The 20474-nt window shown below is 40.6% G+C and overlaps 2 protein-coding genes across 2 annotated transcripts in view; one reads left to right on the top strand and one right to left on the bottom strand.

Annotated features, from left to right (window-relative positions):
- Window positions 1-1346: 1346 nt before the first annotated feature.
- Window positions 1347-7233, top strand: Gzma (granzyme A). Its single transcript, XM_090331151.1, has 5 exons — window positions 1347-1436; window positions 2683-2827; window positions 4683-4824; window positions 5005-5274; window positions 7019-7233. Exons 1-5 carry the CDS (start codon window positions 1367-1369, stop codon window positions 7178-7180), a joined length of 789 nt encoding a protein of 262 aa, XP_090187277.1. The 5' UTR covers window positions 1347-1366; the 3' UTR covers window positions 7181-7233.
- Window positions 4937-20474, bottom strand: part of Cdc20b (cell division cycle 20B) — a 42110-nt gene continuing 26572 nt past the window's right edge. The window contains 7 exon segments of the mRNA XM_090331150.1: window positions 4937-5004; window positions 13953-14070; window positions 14561-14689; window positions 16997-17133; window positions 17136-17200; window positions 18055-18149; window positions 19615-19811. Coding sequence (XP_090187276.1) covers window positions 4949-5004; window positions 13953-14070; window positions 14561-14689; window positions 16997-17133; window positions 17136-17200; window positions 18055-18149; window positions 19615-19811 — 797 coding nt within the window. The 3' untranslated portion in view covers window positions 4937-4948.

Genomic DNA, 20474 nt, shown 5'->3' with positions numbered 1-20474 from the left:
TCTAATTCTGAGTATATACTTTAAATGAATTAACTTTATGGTGGATAAATTATATCTCAAAATCTGGCTAAAAGTCAACAGAAATGGAAGAATAGAATCATCAGTATATAGAAACAAACTTGTTAATGCTTCCTTAAAGAATTTCTTAGCAAGTATGTAAATTAATGTTTAATTTTTTTAAGTCTGCACTAAAATTGATCACCAAATACAAAGCTGGCATCTCATTGTATTACTGACTAGCCTTTGAAGCACTAGTAAGATCTGGGAAAAAGAAACTTAGGGGTCTTAGCAGGGCTCCCTTTTCAAGTCATATGGCTTCCAAGAAAGTAACCAATAGGTCTGAAGTCATCAAGGTGTTAAATATGGGGATGGTTATTTCAATATCAGACACACCCTGACAGACCATGGAACCATAGGCGTCACCATGAGAACCACATCCTCAGCCCAGAAAAAGCACTACAGACATTGCTAATAGAACACACTCCATACTATTTCTCCTGGGACTGAGCTTGGTTCTGCTCCAATACTGGAACAAAATACCCACATCTAAATCCCATTTTCCTTCTCTGCTCAATGTGGAAAGAAAAAAGGGAGGCAGAAGGATAGTGAAAAGAGGGAGAGATAAGAGGAGGGAGGGAGCAAGGAGGGGAAGGTGAGAGGAAGAGGGGAATGGAGGGAGGAAGGTAGGAAAGGGGTGAAGAGAGGGAGAGAGGGAAAGGGGGAGGAAGAGAGGAAAAGAAAAGTCTAGATACAATATCTACTGTTGCCATACTAAATATTCAGGTAAAACACGATCAGAAGGCTGAAAAGGCCAACAGGCTCTTCCCCAATGGCCCACATCTCTAAATCTAGCACAGACTCAAGGTAGTGATGCAATCAGCCCTCCTCCACCGACAGGGAAGAAAGAAATTCAGACAGGAGCTCATGGTACATAATTCTCTATCTCTTGATCTCTACTTGCTCTTGGCCTAGTAACTCTTGTAGAACCTAAAAAAGACAGCTAAAAAGTTTCTTACTGACCCATTTCAGGGCTTTTGGTCATCAAGAGACTTCTGGATCTTAAAGATTGTACTGCTCAGGGAGATACCTTGAGTGCTCTGTTCTGATGGCCGTGAGGCTCCCCACGCACCCCACAGAATCACAGCCTGCCCCTCGCCAAACCTCAGGATGGAAATTCTGCCTACTTGCCAGGCACTAGAGTTCACTGCTCTTACTCACTTCTGTTTCATTTTCGAGTATAAAACCTGGAAATTTAAAAAGAAAAAGAAGAAAGGAAACCACATCCTTTGTTCTTACATATAAAGGTAGAAGCAGCCAAGAACCAAAAGCAGATTTGCTGTTGATAAGTGTGGTGACATCAGCCACAATGAGGAACATCTATGCATTTCTGACATTTTCTCTCTCAATGGTCACATTTCTTCTGCTCATTCCTGAAGGTAAGACTGACTCTTGTCATCCAACATGACCATTAAATAAAATGGAACAGATTTTCGGTGAACTTTTGTTAACATTAGCTTGTTGTGCTAATAGATGGCATTTTTCTCCCAAGCTTAAAGTGTTTCACATTTTGTGTTAAATTCTGCATCATTATTTTAAGAGGTAAAAATGTTTTAGAAGAAAGTATGGATTGATTGATGAAGGAAAAGATATCTCATTTATAATTTTATTTCCAAAAGATAGAATCATTTAAGCTTCTTGCTGGTGATATATGAAGTGAAAAGTCCTTTAGACAGTGTAAAAATGAGTAAACAGGCCAAGAGTGTAGCCTAGTAGTAGAGTGCTCGCCTAGCATGCACAAAGCCCTGGGTTCAATCCTTGGTATCACATTCTCAGAAAAAGTGGGAACTGGTACTGTGGCTTAAGCGGCAGGGTGCTAGCTCTGAACAAAAATTGTCCAAGGACAGTGCCCAGGCCCTGAGTTCAAGCCTCATGACTGGCAAAAAAAAAAAAGATATAAGATCCACAAAGCACACTTGCTTTGTCTGTTCTCTAGCAATAGCTCTTTACTCCTGGTCTGCCATCGTGGAGACTTTTCCTAAGTCAGAAGTTTCTACTTACAGCATCTCACTCCCTTTTCCTTATCTCATTGGAAAAGCTTCAGGTAAGAAGGTCTTTAGGTACAGTAGGTGTCATTCTCCCATGAAGGAGGACAGTGCAGTTCAATATCAAGATTTCACAATGGCCCAACTATATACGGAATGTCATAGTCAATAACAGTTTGTGCGCCCCATTTTTGTAAGGGGCTCAGGGAAAGAGGGGAAGTTTTCAGGCCTCTAGAGTGCTCCTCTGTTTCTTCAAATTAATAGTCAGAAGGCATGAGGATATTCTCTCAGTAGCCATCACCAGCAGCGCCTCTGTGGCAGTGGCAGCTCCAGTAGACCAGGATTTAATTCTCTGCCCTTGGCAAGGTATAAGCCTGAAATTAGAAGTTTGTGACAGGTGCCCAGACTGACTATCTTTTGCAACACCAGTTTCTAGGATTCTGTGGGTATAGCAGCAGGAACCTTCCACAGAGTCTACAAGACCCGAGTTCCCAGCCAGATGTTGAAGGGTCTATATGAAGTGGAAGCTCACCCAGGCTTTCTCACTAAGTGGAAAAGGCACAGCTATTCTTGAAACATAGCTTTATAAAGAGCTCTCTGGGGTAGGTGCTGACCTGATTTGCCCTTTTCTACTGAATAGATGGCTGTGTACAAATCATTGGAGGAAATGAAGTAATTCCTCATTCAAGACCCTACATGGTCCTACTTCAACTCAAGAAGAAAAATATCTGTGCTGGAGCTTTGATTGCAGAAGACTGGGTGTTGACTGCAGCCCACTGTGTCCTGTAAGTGCTTGGCTTTTAAAACTCATTTGTAGAGATGTTCTAATTTGGTTTAATGATTTAAAAAAGAGTCTATCTTACTAAGCCATAGGAGATTCATTTTTATTTTCACATCACTGAAGTCTCTGGCAACTTACTTTGACCCTGAAAGGACTTAAATCTAGATGTGCCCCCAAATTATCAGGCCAAGGAGAAAGCAGAAAGATGCCACAGTTCTTTCCAAAAGTCTCCTCTAGACACCCCGGGCTTATAGCCTGCAAAGTAGTTAACACACACGAAAAGGTCAAAGGTGTGTATTCCCTCAGGGACCTGGGCACAGTCATCAAGTAAAGAAAACTTATTTCCAGTGCCTTCTACCCTTTAGTGAATGACTCATTCCTTCAGCCATCTCTTAGTCTGTCAGCTATATCCTTGCGGCTTCTCTCAGGCCAGGTCTTTTCTTTACCTTTAAACTGTGACTCTAAATTTGGAGTACCCAACAGGATAACCCTGTGTGGCTATGCAAATATAAATCAATTAAAGCTAAATAAAATGACCAATGTATTCAGACACTAGCCACATTTCAAGTCCTGAGTAGCCACATGTGGCTAGAAGATGCTCTATTGGACCATGTAGATTTATAGAACATCCAGAGTAAGCGCTACCGGAAAGCACAGATTCGATGTCTTAAGTGAGCCCAACCTCAGCTGTTATAATGGGAAAGAAGCAATGTAAGCATCAGGAAATATGAACTATAATAGGTTGTGAATGACAATGGGTATTTTTTGCATTGATACATCAGAGAATATTTTTATTAACCAAAATTAAACATTGGGGCACTTGGTCAAGCCACCATCTCTGTAATAAACACACAAAAGTTGCTCTCCTGAGCAATCTGTTTCTGGAAGTTTTCTCATTCATGATGAATTAACTGTTCTCTGACTAAGATCCCAGTTGCTGGATTTAGCTCAATAATAGAGCACTTGCCTAGCATTCGCAAAGCCTTGGGTTCCATCCGCAGAACCACAAGAAAACAAAGATCACCTCAGTGCAGCACTTTCCAGCGCTTATAGAGAAACTTTTGCTTCTTTCTCTAGAGTACTGAGATCTCTGGGAATACTGCATTGAGTGATCTGAAGCCTAATTCTCTATCACAGCAAAATAAGATGAAGGGAAATGGTGGATAGATAGCACAAGACTGGAGTTTGCTCCCATAAAATTCTCTTGTTTGTCGATGTACTTAGCTTTCATAAAACAAGCTGGCAGATGGACCATAGTGATTACCAAGGTTAGGCTATTGTTCATTACCCAAAGGTTCACGCTCTGGAAGTGTAGTACCCAACAGGACCCTACCAGAGGTAATGAGATCCTTAAAAGGCAATTGGGTCACGTGGGATTAATGGTGAGGGGTTTTATGTAGTCTCGCCAGTTACATAGTCACTCTGAGAGCGGGTTGTTATAGAGCAAGTTCAATTTCCTTGGTTCAGTTCCTTGCTTCTAGTGACTTCCTGCTCTTCTATACCCACCCACTTCCCTTCTACTTTTTTGCCATGAGTTGACATAGCATGAGACCCTCACCAGAAGCCAAAAAGACACTGACGCCTTTTTTAGACTCCAGATACAAGAGCTAAAGGAAGCCTCTTTTATTTAGAAAATACCCAGCTTTGGGTATTTTGCTAGAGCAACATAATATAGACTAAGACAATTATTATAGATTTCTAAACATCTTACTTTTTACTCTTTAAAACACACATTTTCTTCCAAGCCACAAAGGATCTCCAAAAGAACATTTACAAATGAAACCATCAAGCTCAACAAATAATATTCTCAGCTCCTGATTAAAAGATAACCCCAGTAAATATTGTCGTGTCTATTCCAGGTCCAGGACATCTAAGGTCATTGCTGGGGCCCACTCCATTAGCAAGAAGGAGCCGGGAAAACAGAAACTGTCCATTAAGAAAGAGTTTCCCTATTCATGCTTTAATCCGGATACACATGAGGGTGATCTGAAACTTCTACAGGTGTGTACCTTTGTCTTCTCCAATCGCAGGGCCTCTTACATTATGCCCCTCTGTGTGGAAAACTTAGTGCCTCTACTGATAGAAGCTCATGTAAAGGAGTCCAGTTGTTGGGCTAGAGTTTACATTAAAATGTTAACATTTGTCTCATTCTGTCTTGTCTTTTTGCTTGTCTTCTCACAGCTGAAAAAGAAAGCAAAAATTACCAAAACTGTGGCTATCCTGAATCTACCTAAAACTGGGGATGACGTAAAAGCAGGAACCAAGTGTCAAGTTGCAGGGTGGGGCTTGACTAGTAATAAGTCACCTGTGTCTGATACTCTGAGAGAAGTCAACATCACCATCATAGACAGGAAAGTCTGCAATGATGGCAAGCACTATAATTTCAAACCTGTGATTGAATCGAGCATGATTTGTGCTGGAAGCCCCCGTGGTGGGAAAGACGCATGCAATGTAAGTAACAGAAGATCCCATTGGTAGCTGTTAAGAGTGGGCCATACAGATACAGACAGGTAACATCTGGCTGTGTCTCGGCCTGGTATTGGCTTCTATAGTGTCATATTGCTTCTTCAAAGAAGTCTGACAAAAACCCCTAATTAATTTGTTCAACTTAAATGGGTCGCTAAAATTAGGTTTACTGAGAGTTGTATGACTTCCTGCATCTTCTTGGTTTTATATAAAAAAACTGGGAAGCAATATTTCTCAAATTTTTAATTTTACCATATATGTATCTATAACACAAAGGTATATACAACATGAAGAGAGCTAAAATCAGCATTCCTTGAGAGCGTTCAATCTCATTTCCCTCCTCAGCACCACCCCGGATTCCACCTAGCCTAGACAGGCCATTTCAAAAGTGGCTGAGGACCTGAGATTAGTCCCACAGCATCCTAGAACTGTACTGGATACCCTGTAAACACCCCCTAAGCATGCCCCACACCAGGGAACATGTCACCTGTCATCCCAGTATGCCCAGAGAAAGGGAGGGGTTAAAGAAAGGACCCTGATTCAAGATAAGAGTAAAATAAGCACCACACATTTTTTAGCTCTGGATACTGACCTGACAGTTCTTTTCAGGATCCAAAGATTCTAAAGAGTCTTATTGGGGTGTGTTCAGTGTGCCTGGTTTGGGAGTCACCAGAGACTGAGGGAGCCAGAGGACTCTGTCATTTCCAGGAATTAACACGCAACCTTCAGAACCAAGGCTAGCCAAATGGCAGAAAAAGATGACATTTGTCTTTATCACCCTCCCACTTTCTCTTTTTTCCCTGTCCTTACCCACTGTCTACCACATCTTGTAGAGAACCCAGGAGCCTAAAATCCCCTGCTTTGGGACTCAGATTCAATATCACGAGGCCACAGCAGCATCCTTGGATGCTGGTCTACTGCCCAGCAATCTCCTCTATCATGAGCTTAGCTGTCTCAGTGTCCTAGAATGGCTCTAGGTAAATTAAGCCCAAAAGAGTAATTCTGCAAACACCAAGCATTATAAGAAGCAATGAAAATATGTCTATGGAAGGAAAATATGTCTATGTCTCAGGTTCTCACAAGGGTTTTTCATTTCGTATACACCTAAAACCAACTTTTACCCAAAGGGGCTACTTTGAGTTTGTTTCTTTGAGAAGACTGGAAAACATAACTCATTCTTTGCATTATTGTGCCATTTGCTTTTGACTATACCCCTTGCTTTATTAAGTCTTTTGAGAAAACAACAAATAGGAAGGGTTGAAAGACAATCTCAAAATTAGTAGATAGTAAGTTTCACTTGAATTTGCACTTTAAATTTTCTATTTAAACACAATGGATTGGCCGGGAGTTTGGCCTAGTGGTAGAGTGTTTGCCTAGCATATACAAAGACCAGGGTTCAATTCCTCAGTACCATATACATAGAAAAAAGCTAAAAGTGGTGCTGTGGCTCAAGTGGTAGAGCTCTAGCCTTGAGAAAGCCCAAAGACAGTGCTAAGGCCCTGCGCTCAAGGCCCAGGACTGGCAAAAATAAATAAATAAATAAACACAGTGGATCAATTTTAAAAACATTTAATCTTTTCTAAATATTTTTGAGTCTTTCAAGTACTAATTTTCAATTAAGTCTAAGTTTGTCTTAACTTCTTATTAAATGCTACAGAAATCCTCCTGTTTGCATATGGTCAGAATCCACACTGTTCCCATGGCATCTCCTACCCTTTTGTCTCCCCAGGGAGATTCCGGAAGCCCCTTGGTATGTGATGGCATTTTCCGGGGCATCACTGCCTTTGGCCTGAAAGGGAAATGTGGAGACCCAAGAGGTCCTGGTGTCTATACGCTTCTCTCAGACAAGTATCTCAAATGGATCATCAAGACTACAAAGGGAGCATCTTAGATAACTGCATTTCATCTCCTTTGTTGTCCTTTCTTAACCTTATAGCAAATAAAAATGTGCATGTTTGAACCTGTTTCTTTCCTATAACATTCATGTACAAATCCATACAACTTTATGAATAATGCCAAGGGGAAATTAGGGAAGGAATGTTACCAAAGCCACCCATACATTGTGTGAAGGGAGAATTTCTTCCTAGACCACACACTACTTCATTGGGACCTAAAAGGAGTAACAATCAGATCACTGCTACTAAACAACAAGCATGGGGGAAGGGCAGTCAGCAACAGGAAACCTGTTGTAGACAGTCTAGAATATTCAGGGGGGAGGGCATAATCCTTCACAGGTTGTAGTAACGTGTTCACACTTTCTAGTGTTATTTATAGGCCAAAACTAGTCTCTGGGAGAAACCAATCAAAAATGACTAACAGCATTTTCCAAAGACAGATGTGAAATAGAAATTAAAGGTCCAGAAGAAACAAATTAAATGCTTGGCCAACCAAGAAAATTATACAACACAAGGTTGGCTTTGTTTCTTAGCAGTCTGCATTTAATCAGCAAAAAGCAGGGCAAGAAGCATGACTTAAGAGCACCAACATGGCAAGTGCAAGGCTCTGAGTTTAAACTCCAGTTCTGGCAAAAATAATAATAATAATAATAATAATTAAAATGGCTATTTTGCTTTTTGCTTTGTTTAATAAGACACATCAGTCTGATGTAGAATTAAGTTTCATTATTATTATTGTTATTGTTATTTAGTTCTACAAAGAGGTTCTAGTTCCATAGATCAGGTTAGAATTTAGTTTCCTTTTAAAAAAAAAATTGAGGAAAGGAGCCCAGGAGGCCCAGAGTGTGGCCTATTGGTAGAATTCTGCCTAACATGCACGAAGCCCTGCATTCCATTCCTCAGTACCAAATACACAGAAAAGGTCAGAAGTGGTGCTACGACTCAAGAATAGAGTGCTAGCCTTGAGAAAGCCCAAGAACAGTGCCCACACCCTGAGTTCAAGCCCCAGGACTCGGGGGGGGGGGGGGAGAGGTGGGGGGAGGGAAGGAGGGAGGGAAAGGAAGGATGGACCTGGTTAATATACTAATCACTGGCTTCAAACATAGCTGCCCACTATACTCACCACACTATTTAAAATCAGCAGTGCCCAAAATCCATGTGGAAGTTCTGATTTAATTGCTATTTGGTGGGTCCCAGGACATAATATTCTTCATATGAACTCCCCAACAATGCTAATATGCAACCAGGGATGAGAAAACCCATATAGAGAATGACATCTGATGCTGACTTCTACGGGACTCTCCAGCAGGCACCAGGATAACAGTCTAGACCCTGCTATAATCCTAAATTAATTAGCATTTTAAATGCAATAAAAGGATGGAATATTCCCCAGTGGCAATAAATTTTACAAAGTTGGAACACATTCATTGCTAGTAGAAGTACAAATTAGTTTCTCTCTCTTGGCAAAGTTTGCCATACCTATTAATAAAACATACACACAAATGTTGTGAGTGTGTGTGTGTGTGTGTGTGCGTGGCCCCTAATCTAGCAATTCCACCCTGGGTATATGCCAAACTGGAAAAGTGCTTTTATCCACCAAAGATATATTTAATAATAGATATAGAATGTTTTATTCTTAGAAGTCAAAACTGGAAATAACTCTTCACTCATGATAAAATTAACATTCATATAATATTAAATATCAAAGAAAAAAGTATAGTTTAATTCAACATAGACTTAATGCTGTATTGAATGTATATTACATAGTATATTCTATTCATCTGAGGATAGCATAAGAAAATTCTAATCCATCATTGATAAAGATCAGAATAGTGGAGTTCTCTACATAATATTCACTATATAAAGCCATTTAAAAAATCACTCATTTAAAAATCAATAATAGTGGAGTACCCTGCTGGCAGGCAAAGGTAGAGATGCTTTTAGAATACCAGAAATGATCATATCTTTGTTAAGAAGGTAGTTACAGTTCCATAACTATACACTTAGGATATATGTGCTTTATTTATGTGAATTATTACTCATTGCTTCACTGTGAAGCAATGAAAATGGATCTTAAAAGAAGAAAGATCTAGAGCTGGGTGCTAGTGGCTCATGCCTGTAATCCTACCTAATCAGGAAGTTGTGATCTGAGGATTATGGTTCAAAGCCAGCCCAGGCAGGAAAAATCCCTAAAACTCCTATCTACAATAAACTACTCAGAAAAGACCAGGAGTGGCTCTATGGCTCAAGTGGCAGAGAACAATCCTTGAGGCAAAGAGGCTCAAGGACAGTGCCCAGGCCCTAAGTTCAAATCCCCCCCCCAAAAAAAAAAGAAAAAAAAAGCTAGAAGAAAAAGTAGGGATAGAGAAGAGGATGGAAACAGAGAAATCAGAGAGAAGAAATCAGTCACATAATCTACTGGAGATGCAACAGGAAGAGAGCACATAAAGCATGCCTCGAGTGAGGGGAGAGGCCATGCAACTAGGATAGCTCTTCACTGTGCCACCTGCTAATGACTTCATGGAGACACCAGAGGCTGGAAAGAGCTGGGTGACTGGTCGCACTTCCACACGTAGGCTGTTCCATCTGCAGCAGCAGAAAACACTCAGGTCTGGTCAGGACTCAAAGCTAGGTGCAATACTCGGCCTCTGTGGCCTAAGAAGAGAGGAAGGCAGTTCTTACTTCACCTTCAAGGCTACAAAGACTAGCGGTGACCTACAGTGAGGCCTGACTTGAATCTCTGGATGTAGGACTTCCTAGAGCCATGGCTTCAGAATGGTGCTCTTTAATACTAGCCAGGTCAACCCAGGCATCGCTCCCCAGGAGCTAAGGTTTGGCTCAGGGTTTCTCTTCTTCATTTATGAGTGTCCTGTAAGCTGACAAATCAACAACCAGAAAGTGGGTAGCTAAACACAGCAGAAGCTGATTCTCTTATGGTCTGGAGATGGGAAGTCAGGGAAATCTCTGTGCCTTTTACCTCCCAGTTTCTAGCATCCTTAACTCATTTCTCTATGGTCACATTGTCTCTTTATTGTTCACAAGAAATTGTATCATTGAGTTTAGAGCCATGATCTCATCTCAAGAACATGAATTTAATCACATTTTCAAGGACCCTTTGTCTAAATAAAGTCATAGTCATAGGTTCTACAGATTTGACATGGATATCTTTAGCTGACACTGACAAAATGACACCAAAAGTGACACCTAATAGTTACTAGTTCTGCTTTCTATAATCTACCAACAGCAAAGGAATGATCTAGAAACTAACCAAGTAAACTCATTCATCTTAATACAAAAGGACACCAAAATTCCATCATGAAGTCTCAATTATAAAAATCCTAAACCTTACATTAAAATTGTGTTCCAGCCGCGGTGGCTCACGCCTATAATCCTAGCTACTCAGGAAGCTCAGATCTGAGGATCAAGGTTCAAATCCAGCCCAGCACACAAGAACCTGAGACTCTTATCTCCAATTAACCTCTAGAAAATGGGAAGTGGGGCATGGCTCAAGGGGTAGGGTGGTAGCCTTGAGCTGAAGAGCTCAGGGACAGTGCCCAGGCTGAGTTCAAGCCCCATGACCCACAAAAAAAAAATTATGTTCCAAACTTATCTAACCAGAGGACCTGTTTCGTATAATAACAACAGTGAGAGCTACTGGGTCACAGTGCCTAAAAGCTCCAAAATAACCTCATCTCACTCACCTACATACGCTCTAAGATGAGAAAAAGTTAAGTGATTGCTTTGGTATCCTTTCTGATAATACTGGGGGAAAAAAACCACAAGGAGTTAAGGCCAAGGAAACAAAGAAATATACCTCTAAGAATGTTTATTTGTTACAGAATCATACTATGTAGCTCAGTTGATCTGGAACACACAATCATTCTGCTTTGACCTTCCAAGCACTAGGGCTACATGTGTTTGCCACTGTACCCAGCCAGTGTTGATGTTCTTTTTGTTGTTGTTGTGGTTGGGGTGATGTACAGAGGGGTTGTAGTTACATTCCTCAGGAAGTGGGTACATTACTTCTTGAATATTGTTACCCCTTCTCATGTTTTTCTCCCACTTTCCCTCCCCCTACCCCCTCCCTATCACCTTTTTATTTTTTTTTTTGCCAGTCCCGGGTCTTGAACTCAGGGCCTGAGCACTGTCCTTGGACACATTTTGCTCAAGGCTAGCGCTCTGCCACTTGAGCCACAGCACCACTTCTGGCTTTTTTTTCTGTGTATGTGGTACCAAGGAATCGAACCTAGGGCTTCATGCATGCTAAGCAAGCACTCTACCACTAGGCCACGCTCCCGGGCGCTGCCCCTCAGCATGTTTTTCCCTTATCTTCCCATTTTCAAATACACAAATAAACATACATCCAATATAGCAAGTACCAAAGTCAGATACAGTAACAACATAAGATAAACCTTAAGGGGAAAAGAAAAGAAAGAGTGCTGATATTCTTATTCCAAGTATCAGAAGATGATCTGAGTATCTCTAACACCCCCACCTAGGTAAGACCCTAACAGCTACTAAAATCGTTGTACTATAAAGAAACAGGGTTTAAAGCTTGATTGTAAATCTTTCTCAAATCTCAAAGCTCTCAGGAATTCCATGTCCTCGGATTAAAAGTAAATTTCTGGGGTCATGGTTTAAGTGTTAGAACACCTGCCTAGCAAGCACCAAACCCTGGATCTAAACATGAGTACTGCCAAAATAAAAACAGCATCAATAAAATTCGAAATGCAGAAACAGTCAAGTCATGCTCCTCCTACACTGGTGCCTAACCACAGACAGAGCAGCTATCCGGAGTGGCCTGCATTCTTACATGTCAGACCACAGAGGACACTGAAGAACACAAAGGTCATTGTGTGGTCGTCTGACAGAGACCGGAAGCATGTCTTACTAGGCTGTTTTCTTGCTAAATAACATTCTCAGAACCTCCAAAAAAAAGGCATAGTATTAGCGATACCCAGTTTTTTATATACTTGTTTTCTGTATGCTTCATCTCACAAACATCTAGGTCCTAAGACAGACATTACCTCTCTTGTTCACCGGTGAATCTGCTGCATCTTAAAAAGTATCAGGCACATTATAGATGCCCCACATAATTAATGAATACATAAATTCTCACCGACCTAGAGTCAAGGCTTAGAGGAGAGAGAAGGAAGATGGGATACATTATCAGACTTCTGTAAAAGAGTGGATGCAAGGGCTCTATTCTGTCATCTTCCTGTCTCCCAGGAATGGGTAAAGAAGGGCCCCTTTGCCGTTCCAAACAAGGTCCAGTTCTCCTCTCATTATGTGTCTTTCTCTCCAGAGGACCCAATAAAAGTTTGTAAAATTATGGGCCTGGGAGTGTTGCCTAGTGGTAGAATGCTTGCCTAGCATGCATGAAGGCCTGGGTTCGATTCCTTGGTACCACATACATAGAAAAAAGCTGGAAGTGGTGCTGAGGCTCAAGTGGTAGAGATCTAGCATTGAGAAAGTCCAAGTATAGTACTCTGGCCCTGAGTTCAAGGCCCAGGACTAGCAAAAAAAAAAAAGTCTGTGTTCTTTGCTGCCAGACCACCGCCATCCTGGGTCACATGCAGGCTCCAGAAAGAGCCTGTCCCAGCTGGCTCTGCCCTCTACCACACGGCCGCAGCATCCCCATCTGGCTGAATTTGATGTCAAGGAACAGATTTACAAACTTGCCAAAAAAGGCCTGACTCCTGAGGGACTCCCACGGTGTTGCACAAGAATGTTTTGTGACAGGCAATAAAATCTTGAGAATCCTCAAGTCCAAAGGACTTGCTCCTGATCTTCCTGAGGATCTCTACCGTTTAATTAAGAAAACAGTTGCTGTCAGAAAGCATCCTGAGATGTATAGAAAGGATAAAGATGCTAAATTCCGTCTGATTCTGATAAAGAGCCAAATTCACCAATTGGCTCGCCATTACAAAACCAAGCAGGTCCTCCCCCCTAATTGGAAATATGAATCATCCACAGCCTCTGCCCTAGTGGCATAATTTTGTCTGTACTCAAGCAATAAAACAAAATCATTGTTTCAAAAAAAAACAGTTTGTAAAATTATTCTGAGAAAGGACAGCAGTATGGGGCTTGAGATTTATCACAGTGGAAGAACACATTTTTAGTATACACAAAACCATGGATCTGATGATACTCAGAACAAGAAAGAAGAGAAAGAGACAAAGAGAGAAAGGAAAAAGGAAGGGAAGGAGGGAGGAAAGACAAGAAGAAGAAAAGAGGGGGAAAAGACAGAAGGAAGGTAAAAGAAAAAGGAAGGAAGAAGGAAAGAAAGAAAAGAGAAAAAGAGAACAAAAGAAAGAAAGAGTGGAGGGGGAAGGAGGAAAGAGGGAGGGAGGAAGGGAGGAAGGAAAGAAGGAGGGAAAGAAGGAAGGAAAGGAGGGAGGGAGGGAGGGAAGGAAGGATAGCAATTTTCACAGAGAAATCTTGTGATTTCCAGAGGCCTTCCCAACTATGACAACTTTCCTGTTCCCTGTTTTCCACACTGCTAGATATTCTCCAAAATAACATAAGTATGACACTAATCTCAGATTCAAAAACTGAGTCACCACTTTATACTCCATACACAAATGTGAGAAGAAGTAACAATTTAAGTGATAAATTTTCAGTGATAATCACAGTCAAATTTGGAAACACTGTCTAAGGTAGGTTGGGTGTAGGACAGCTTCCTCTATTGAAACATGCACCCAAAATAGAAAACCTCTCACTCAGGGCATTTCCCACCAATAACAACTCACTCTGGCATTTACTTACCAAAAAAACCCGCTGACCTGTACAGAGCTGGACAGGTCCACAGAGTCACGTCATTGCTAGGAGAACCTTGGCCTATCGCAATTGCCTTTGTCTCAGGTAGCCAGATCAGGGAACAAATCTGCCATAATGTCCATAGAAGACAGAATTTTAACAAGTTCTGATTCATTATGAATTTATTAAAGCTGATTCTATACAGTATGCTCAGTCTAAGCCATGCTCCCCACCCCCACCCCAGCCCACCCACAGCCTCCAGTCCCCACCAGTATTATAGGAATTGTATGAGCTCTAAGAGAATAACAGGACCAAGAATGCAGATCAGCTCAGGTGTCATGAACGATGAGTTTATTTGATTTGCCATTATTGGACAGACCAGTTTTACAAAAACCCTGGTGACAAAGAAGGAAAAACAAAAATAGAAAAAAAGCAAAATACAAATTGAATTAATTTTAGTACTCACAGATTAAGAGTTTATATAAAATAAATTCTTGAGAACTGAAATTCCTCATGGAGTCAGTAAGTAAAAAGAGATATGCTTAGAGGTTATGCTCTATAATCATTTACAGAAGATTCTGGAAGGTGGGGCTGAAGGTCAATTCCAGAGGAGATACTTACCTGTGAGTTTTGCTTGGGGTCTGAATACTTGTCCCAGTCTTTATATCCAAAATGCGCAGACATCCATCCTTCACTCCTCCTCCAATTGCAAGGACCTCAGATTGCCAGGGACACCAGTCCATGGCCTTTTAACATTAATAGCAACTCAAGCAGGTTAAACTTGGAGAAGGTGAGTTCACAAACACATAAACTCCAATAAACACTAGTCCCAGAAGTCCATAGCTTAGCAACTCTCCAGGGCTTCCTAATCAAAAGCAGGAGCAACTAAACCCTCCAGAAATCATTTCCTGGGGACTAAAAGCCGTTCCTGGAGAGAAAGGTACCTAATAAGTCTCTTCCTGGCTGTTCTCTTCTTTTATTTTTGGTTTAGTTTGTGTAGGGTTTAGTTACATGGTTAGAGAAAAGTATAATTTTCTTAGTTTTGTGTTTTCTTTGCTGTTTTTTGTTTGTTTGTCTGTTTGTTTGTTTTTGCCAGTCTTGGGGCTTGAATTCAGGGCCTGAGCACTGTCCTTGGGCTTTCTCAAGACTAAAGCTCTACCACTTGAGCCACAGCACCACTTGCAGCTTTTTCTATGTATGTGATACCAAGAAATCAAACCCTAGTCTTCATTCATGCTAGGCAAGCACTCTACCACTAGGCCAAACTCCTGGCCCTGTTATTTTTTTTTCAAGTTATTATATAGAGGGGTTACAGTTACATTCACCAGATAGTAGATGCATTACTTCTCACACATTAATACCCCTTCTTATGTTTTTGTCCTCATTTCTCGCCCCTCTTCCAATCATCTTGTTTTCCCCCTTTCCTTTCCTATTTCAAATAAACAAATAAATGTATATATAATATACCAGATAACAAAGTCAGATACAGTAATAATATGAGATTAACCAAAGGGCAACAAAAGAGAGTTTTTAAGTACTATTTTCAATTAATCTGGTTCCAACAAATTTTTTGGCAAATCACAAATTTCAAAATTGTGGCTGTAACATTTTCCAAGCAGTTATAAGTTTTTATAACACTAACATCAGATAATCATGTTAATTTCTTACTGTATAATGGTTATTTAAAATTAAATTTTTGCATGTAGAATTATAATTATAAAACAAATTATAAGAATGGTTTATTTTATCTTACTTGTGAGTTTGGGTTTTTTTTTAATCTTTTGGCACATTTAAATATCTACAGTTTCTTGCTTTTCTTAATTTTGATACCATTTTATTTTACTTTTTTTTTCTTTTGGTGCCAGCCCTATGGCTTGAATTCAGGGCCTTATCCCTGAGCTTTATTTGCTCAAGGCTAGCCCTCCACCACTTGAGCCAAGTTCCTCTATGGCCTACTCATAAGTCAGTTCCCACTAGTTAAGCTGTCGGTTTATAAATCTTTTTACAAAATCTTTTTACAACTGATGAACATATTATTATAATGTGGGGTTAGTTAAATCAAGTGGAAATATTTAATTAAGTCACTTGCTTTGTCTAAAAAAAGTTTAGTTTTCAAGATGAAAACTGTTTCGATAAAAATTATTAAATATTTTGAAAGCTCTGTATTAATAATAATAGTTAATAATAATTAATATTAATAGTTAAGTTGCATGTGGCTGAATTAGCTATTTAAAAAAGAAACATTTTATGATTCACACAGAGTCTGGTCACTTCATGAATGGCTTTGGGTAATTATTTTCCAAAGACAACTGTGATACTATTTACCATCTAATAGGTCCTAAGACTTTGCCTGCTCCCTTTATCAGGAGGTAGAATGTAATCTCCCTGCCACTGAATCAAGGACTCTTGAGGAGCTTATAACCAGCACAATGTGCTAAAGCTGACTTGGGAACTAGAATATTAAAAAGCTCTCTGAAGCACTGGACAACTTGTCAGGGTGCACAAATTCCAGCTGTTTTAGAGTGACCCCTTTTGTAAAGGAAACGCTGTCTACCCTAAGCAACGGGAAAAGCTGAAATCATGGCAAGTTCCTGGGGAGGACTCGTTCTCACAGCTAGTCCTGCCTCAGATCTTTTAGCTTCTGCCACTGTACTGCATCTCATAAGATGTGAAAAGGGCCCACAGGCCGCCCAAGGCTTCCAAGTACTTTTTTTACTGGGGTTATAGGGAAAATGGCTTCTGATCTAGCACTCATCAGGGAGAACGGAAGCTGAAGCTACAAGAGCCATCCACCGTTTCATGAGAGGACATTTTTGTTTCTGGTTTTGTTTAAGTTCAAGGTTGGCTTTGATCTCAGTGACTTATAATCCAAACTTCTAGGGCTATGTTATTATCTTTCAGGACAGTGGTGGCCAAAACCTAAAACAATTCTGAAGGAAGAAAAACTTTGAAAATATTTGTTTAATGGCTTTCTTTAATGGTCTCTGTAAAAAATAAATAAATAAATAAAATAGAATAAAAGAGGAAAGATAGAGCGCTGTTGGCTTTCACACCTTAATTGCTGTGGGTTGAGGTTGGACTGTCAGAGGCTGGCTCTGGGCCCCAGCCTGGAGATGGTGAGGCCATATTGTTAGCAGACGGTCACTGCAGCCGCTGGCAAGCAGCCTGCCATCGGGAGACCATTTCAGAGCGTTCCAACGTGGTGGTGCCATGCTAGCCAAACGTCGTGATGGTGGACACGGCCCAGTCTCAACCCACTGCACAGAGGGCGAGAGGCAGGGTCATGAGACAGAAAAGGGAAGCCCACTGCTATACAAGGAGGGGAAGGAAAACATGGGCAAAAATGTGATTCAAACTACTAAAGACTTCGTAGGACTGCTTGCAAGCAGGCAGACATCCCTTCTGTTAATAGAATGGAATAGTCTGCCTGGGTCTTTCTTTTTATAATCCAAATAGTTTTGTCTGCCCGAGTTTCAAATTGAGATTCACAAAGTATCTTTCAATAAATGTCTCTAATGGCTTTAATATGACGAGAATATCCAAAGAAAAGATACATTTAAAAAGCCACTACATCTTTTCAGAGAACAGTGTATGCAACTTAGAATACTTCATACTATCTCAATGAAATGGCTTTAGTATTTATTTTTAGTAAGAAGTTAAAGAGTCATTTATTACTGTTATCATTTTCTAACAGATATATTCCTATTCACCTATAAATCCACTCTTGCTTTCTAGTTGCAAGAACATTTTTACTTTTGGGTTTTTTTTTTTTGCCAATCCTGGGGCTTGGACTCAGGGCCTGGGCACTGTCCTTGGGCATTCCTCAAGGGCTAGTGCTGCTTGAGCCACAGCACCACTTCTCGCTTTTTCTGTGTATGTGGTATGGAGGAATTGAACCTGGGTTTTTGCATGCTAGGCAAACACTCTATCACTAGGCCATGCTCCCACCCCCTATTTTTACATTTTTTTTTAATTAGCATCAGTTAGTTGTAGAAACCCAAAGTCCTGGTGCTCTCTTTTTTTCTTTTGGTTTTAGTTTTTAATACTATAGTTCTGTCTAGTCATTTCCAACCCCTCACAGTCAGCTGGTGACAGAGTTGGTTTAGGTTACCTGCTGAGGGTACAATGGTTCCAGCTCAGAGCCCCAACTACTGACAAATGGCCATGCATATTTCTCAGCCCCTTTTTAGTTACTATGTCCCATAACTGAAAAAGTGAACAAGTAGAGTTATGAAACATTGGCATCGCTAGAGCCCTTTTATCTCCTCAAAGGCTTGATAACCAATTATCAAGTACCTAGGTGAAACCTTGGCCCCTGAATTCTAATCAGTATTCTTGAGTATTCACAGGATTACCTATGTAGTCTGTAAAGCCCTATGGGACCCGGTCAATACTGATTCTGTTGGCAGAGTAGAGAGCCTGGGGAGGTGGCATTTATTTTAAAGCTCTCCAGATGAATTCAGTGCACAGCCAGAGGGTGAGATTCCTCACCTTGTTGCTCCTTCTAAGCTGAGGAAGCCTCTGGAAATCCCTCCTCTATTATCAACAAACATATGGGCAGGGCTTAGAACCTTATTAGTTGTGTATCCCTGCTCTCAAATCTAAAAGGACTCATAATCTGAAATATTTTTAATTAATCAGTATGAATAAAGGTGGGGTGCATGAATGCTTCCTAAAGTCAGAAATTCAATTTGCTGGGAAGGGGCTCCTTTCCTGCCATCTGCAGCTGACATCCTGACCCTGAAATGGAAGGGAATCTTTCTCCAAAGTCCCAAAACTAGGATATCTACCAAACTGATTTTATCTTTTCAGGGTCTTGTGCTTGCTAGGCAGGTCCTCTCCTGTTGAGCCATGCCTCCAGTGCTTTTTTTCACTGGTTATTTATTTTTCTTTTTCTTTTTTTTTTTTTTGCCAGTTCAGGACCTGAGCACTGTCCTTGGACTTTCTCAAGGCTAGAGCTCTACCACTTGAGCCTCAGCACCATTTCTGGCTTTTTTCTATGAATATGGTACTGAGGAATCGAACCCAGGTCTTCGTGCGTGCTAAACTCCACTATGCTAAACTCTCGGCCCCTTCACTGGTTATTTTTAAGATAGGGTCTCACTTTCAGCCCACGTGTGAATCTGAACTGCAATCCACCTATTTTATGTTTCCTGCCATAGCTGGGGTGACAGGTGCCCTTCACCATACACAAATCAAGACACAGTTTCTTGGACTTTTCTGCACACTTCACCTGGAACTAAAATCCTCCTACCCTCAAGACTAAAGCTCTACCACTTGAGCCACTACTTGAGCTATAGCTCCATTAACAGCTTTTTGGTGGTTAGTTGGAGATAAAGAGTTAGACTCTCCTCCCCAGGCTGGTTTCAAACCACAACCATCAGACTTGTCTCCTGAGTAGCTAAGATTATATATCTGAGCCGTCTGCAGCCAATAAAAAAAAATCTTTTTAAAAATAACAACAAATGAAATCTAACAAAATACTTCAGAAGACATTAAAAAGATGATTTTTAAGGCTTGATAAAATGCCATTCAGAAAAAAAGAGTATTTCTCCACACTTCCCATAGCTTCAACTACTCTAGCTTCTCTAGTTTATCAGCTATTAGAGGTCCAATCTAGTTGTCTAATAATTACTCAGGGAACACCATGAGACAAGAAATAGCCAGGTACTTGCACTTCGCCCTCGCTGGTGCCAACTGCCAGGCATGTCCCCTCTTTTATCCAGGACACAGAAGACACATAATTACAGGTGAGACTTAAGGCAATGTTTTCAGTCCCAGTATGGTTTTCTCCATTCCATATGTAAACTGCAGATCCAAGGGCTATAGCAACAAGATTTTGTAAATTCCAATCTACGATATTCAGATCTGTAAGAAAAGCACTTCAAATTAGGGCAATTATATACCAAATAAAAACAATTTCAAACAAACATCTTTATTTCTAGGTAGGAATGAAAGTATAATACTTCCCCATGGTTAGAATACAATATCATGTATCAAAATCCATCAGCAGAAGTTCAAAAATAAAAACCAGGCCAGGTTGGGTGCCAGTAGCACATGCCTATAATCACAGCTACTCAGGAAGAGAAGATCTACAAATCACAATTTGAAGGTATCCCAGACAGACAAATCATCAAGACTCCACCTACAATTAACCAACAAAAAGCAAGAAGTGGAAGCATGGCTCAAGTGGTAAAGTGTCAGCCATGAGCAAAAAGCCAAGTAATAACACAAAGGCTGGACAATTCAAGCACTAGTGGACAAGAAAAAAAAAATCTGGCCAGGCACAGTGGTTCACATCTGAAAACCCAGGTATTTCAATGGTACAAATTTGGAAGACAGTAGTTCAAGAACAAAATGTTAGTGAGATCCCATCTCAACCATGATTGTATGTGCCTGTTATCCCAGTTATTCAGGGGGCATAAATGGTTAAGATCATGGTCCTGGCCAACCTGGGAAAAAGTATAACATTTTATTCAAAAAAACAGCTGAAGCAAGACATGGTTAGGGATTTGGCACAAATGGCAAAGC

This window comes from Megascapheus bottae, chromosome 4 (assembly GCF_031878675.1).
Source record: "Megascapheus bottae isolate mThoBot1 chromosome 4, mThoBot2.hap1, whole genome shotgun sequence".
Classification (NCBI taxonomy): domain Eukaryota; kingdom Metazoa; phylum Chordata; class Mammalia; order Rodentia; family Geomyidae; genus Megascapheus; species Megascapheus bottae.
This window is presented reverse-complemented; position numbering and strand designations above follow the sequence as displayed.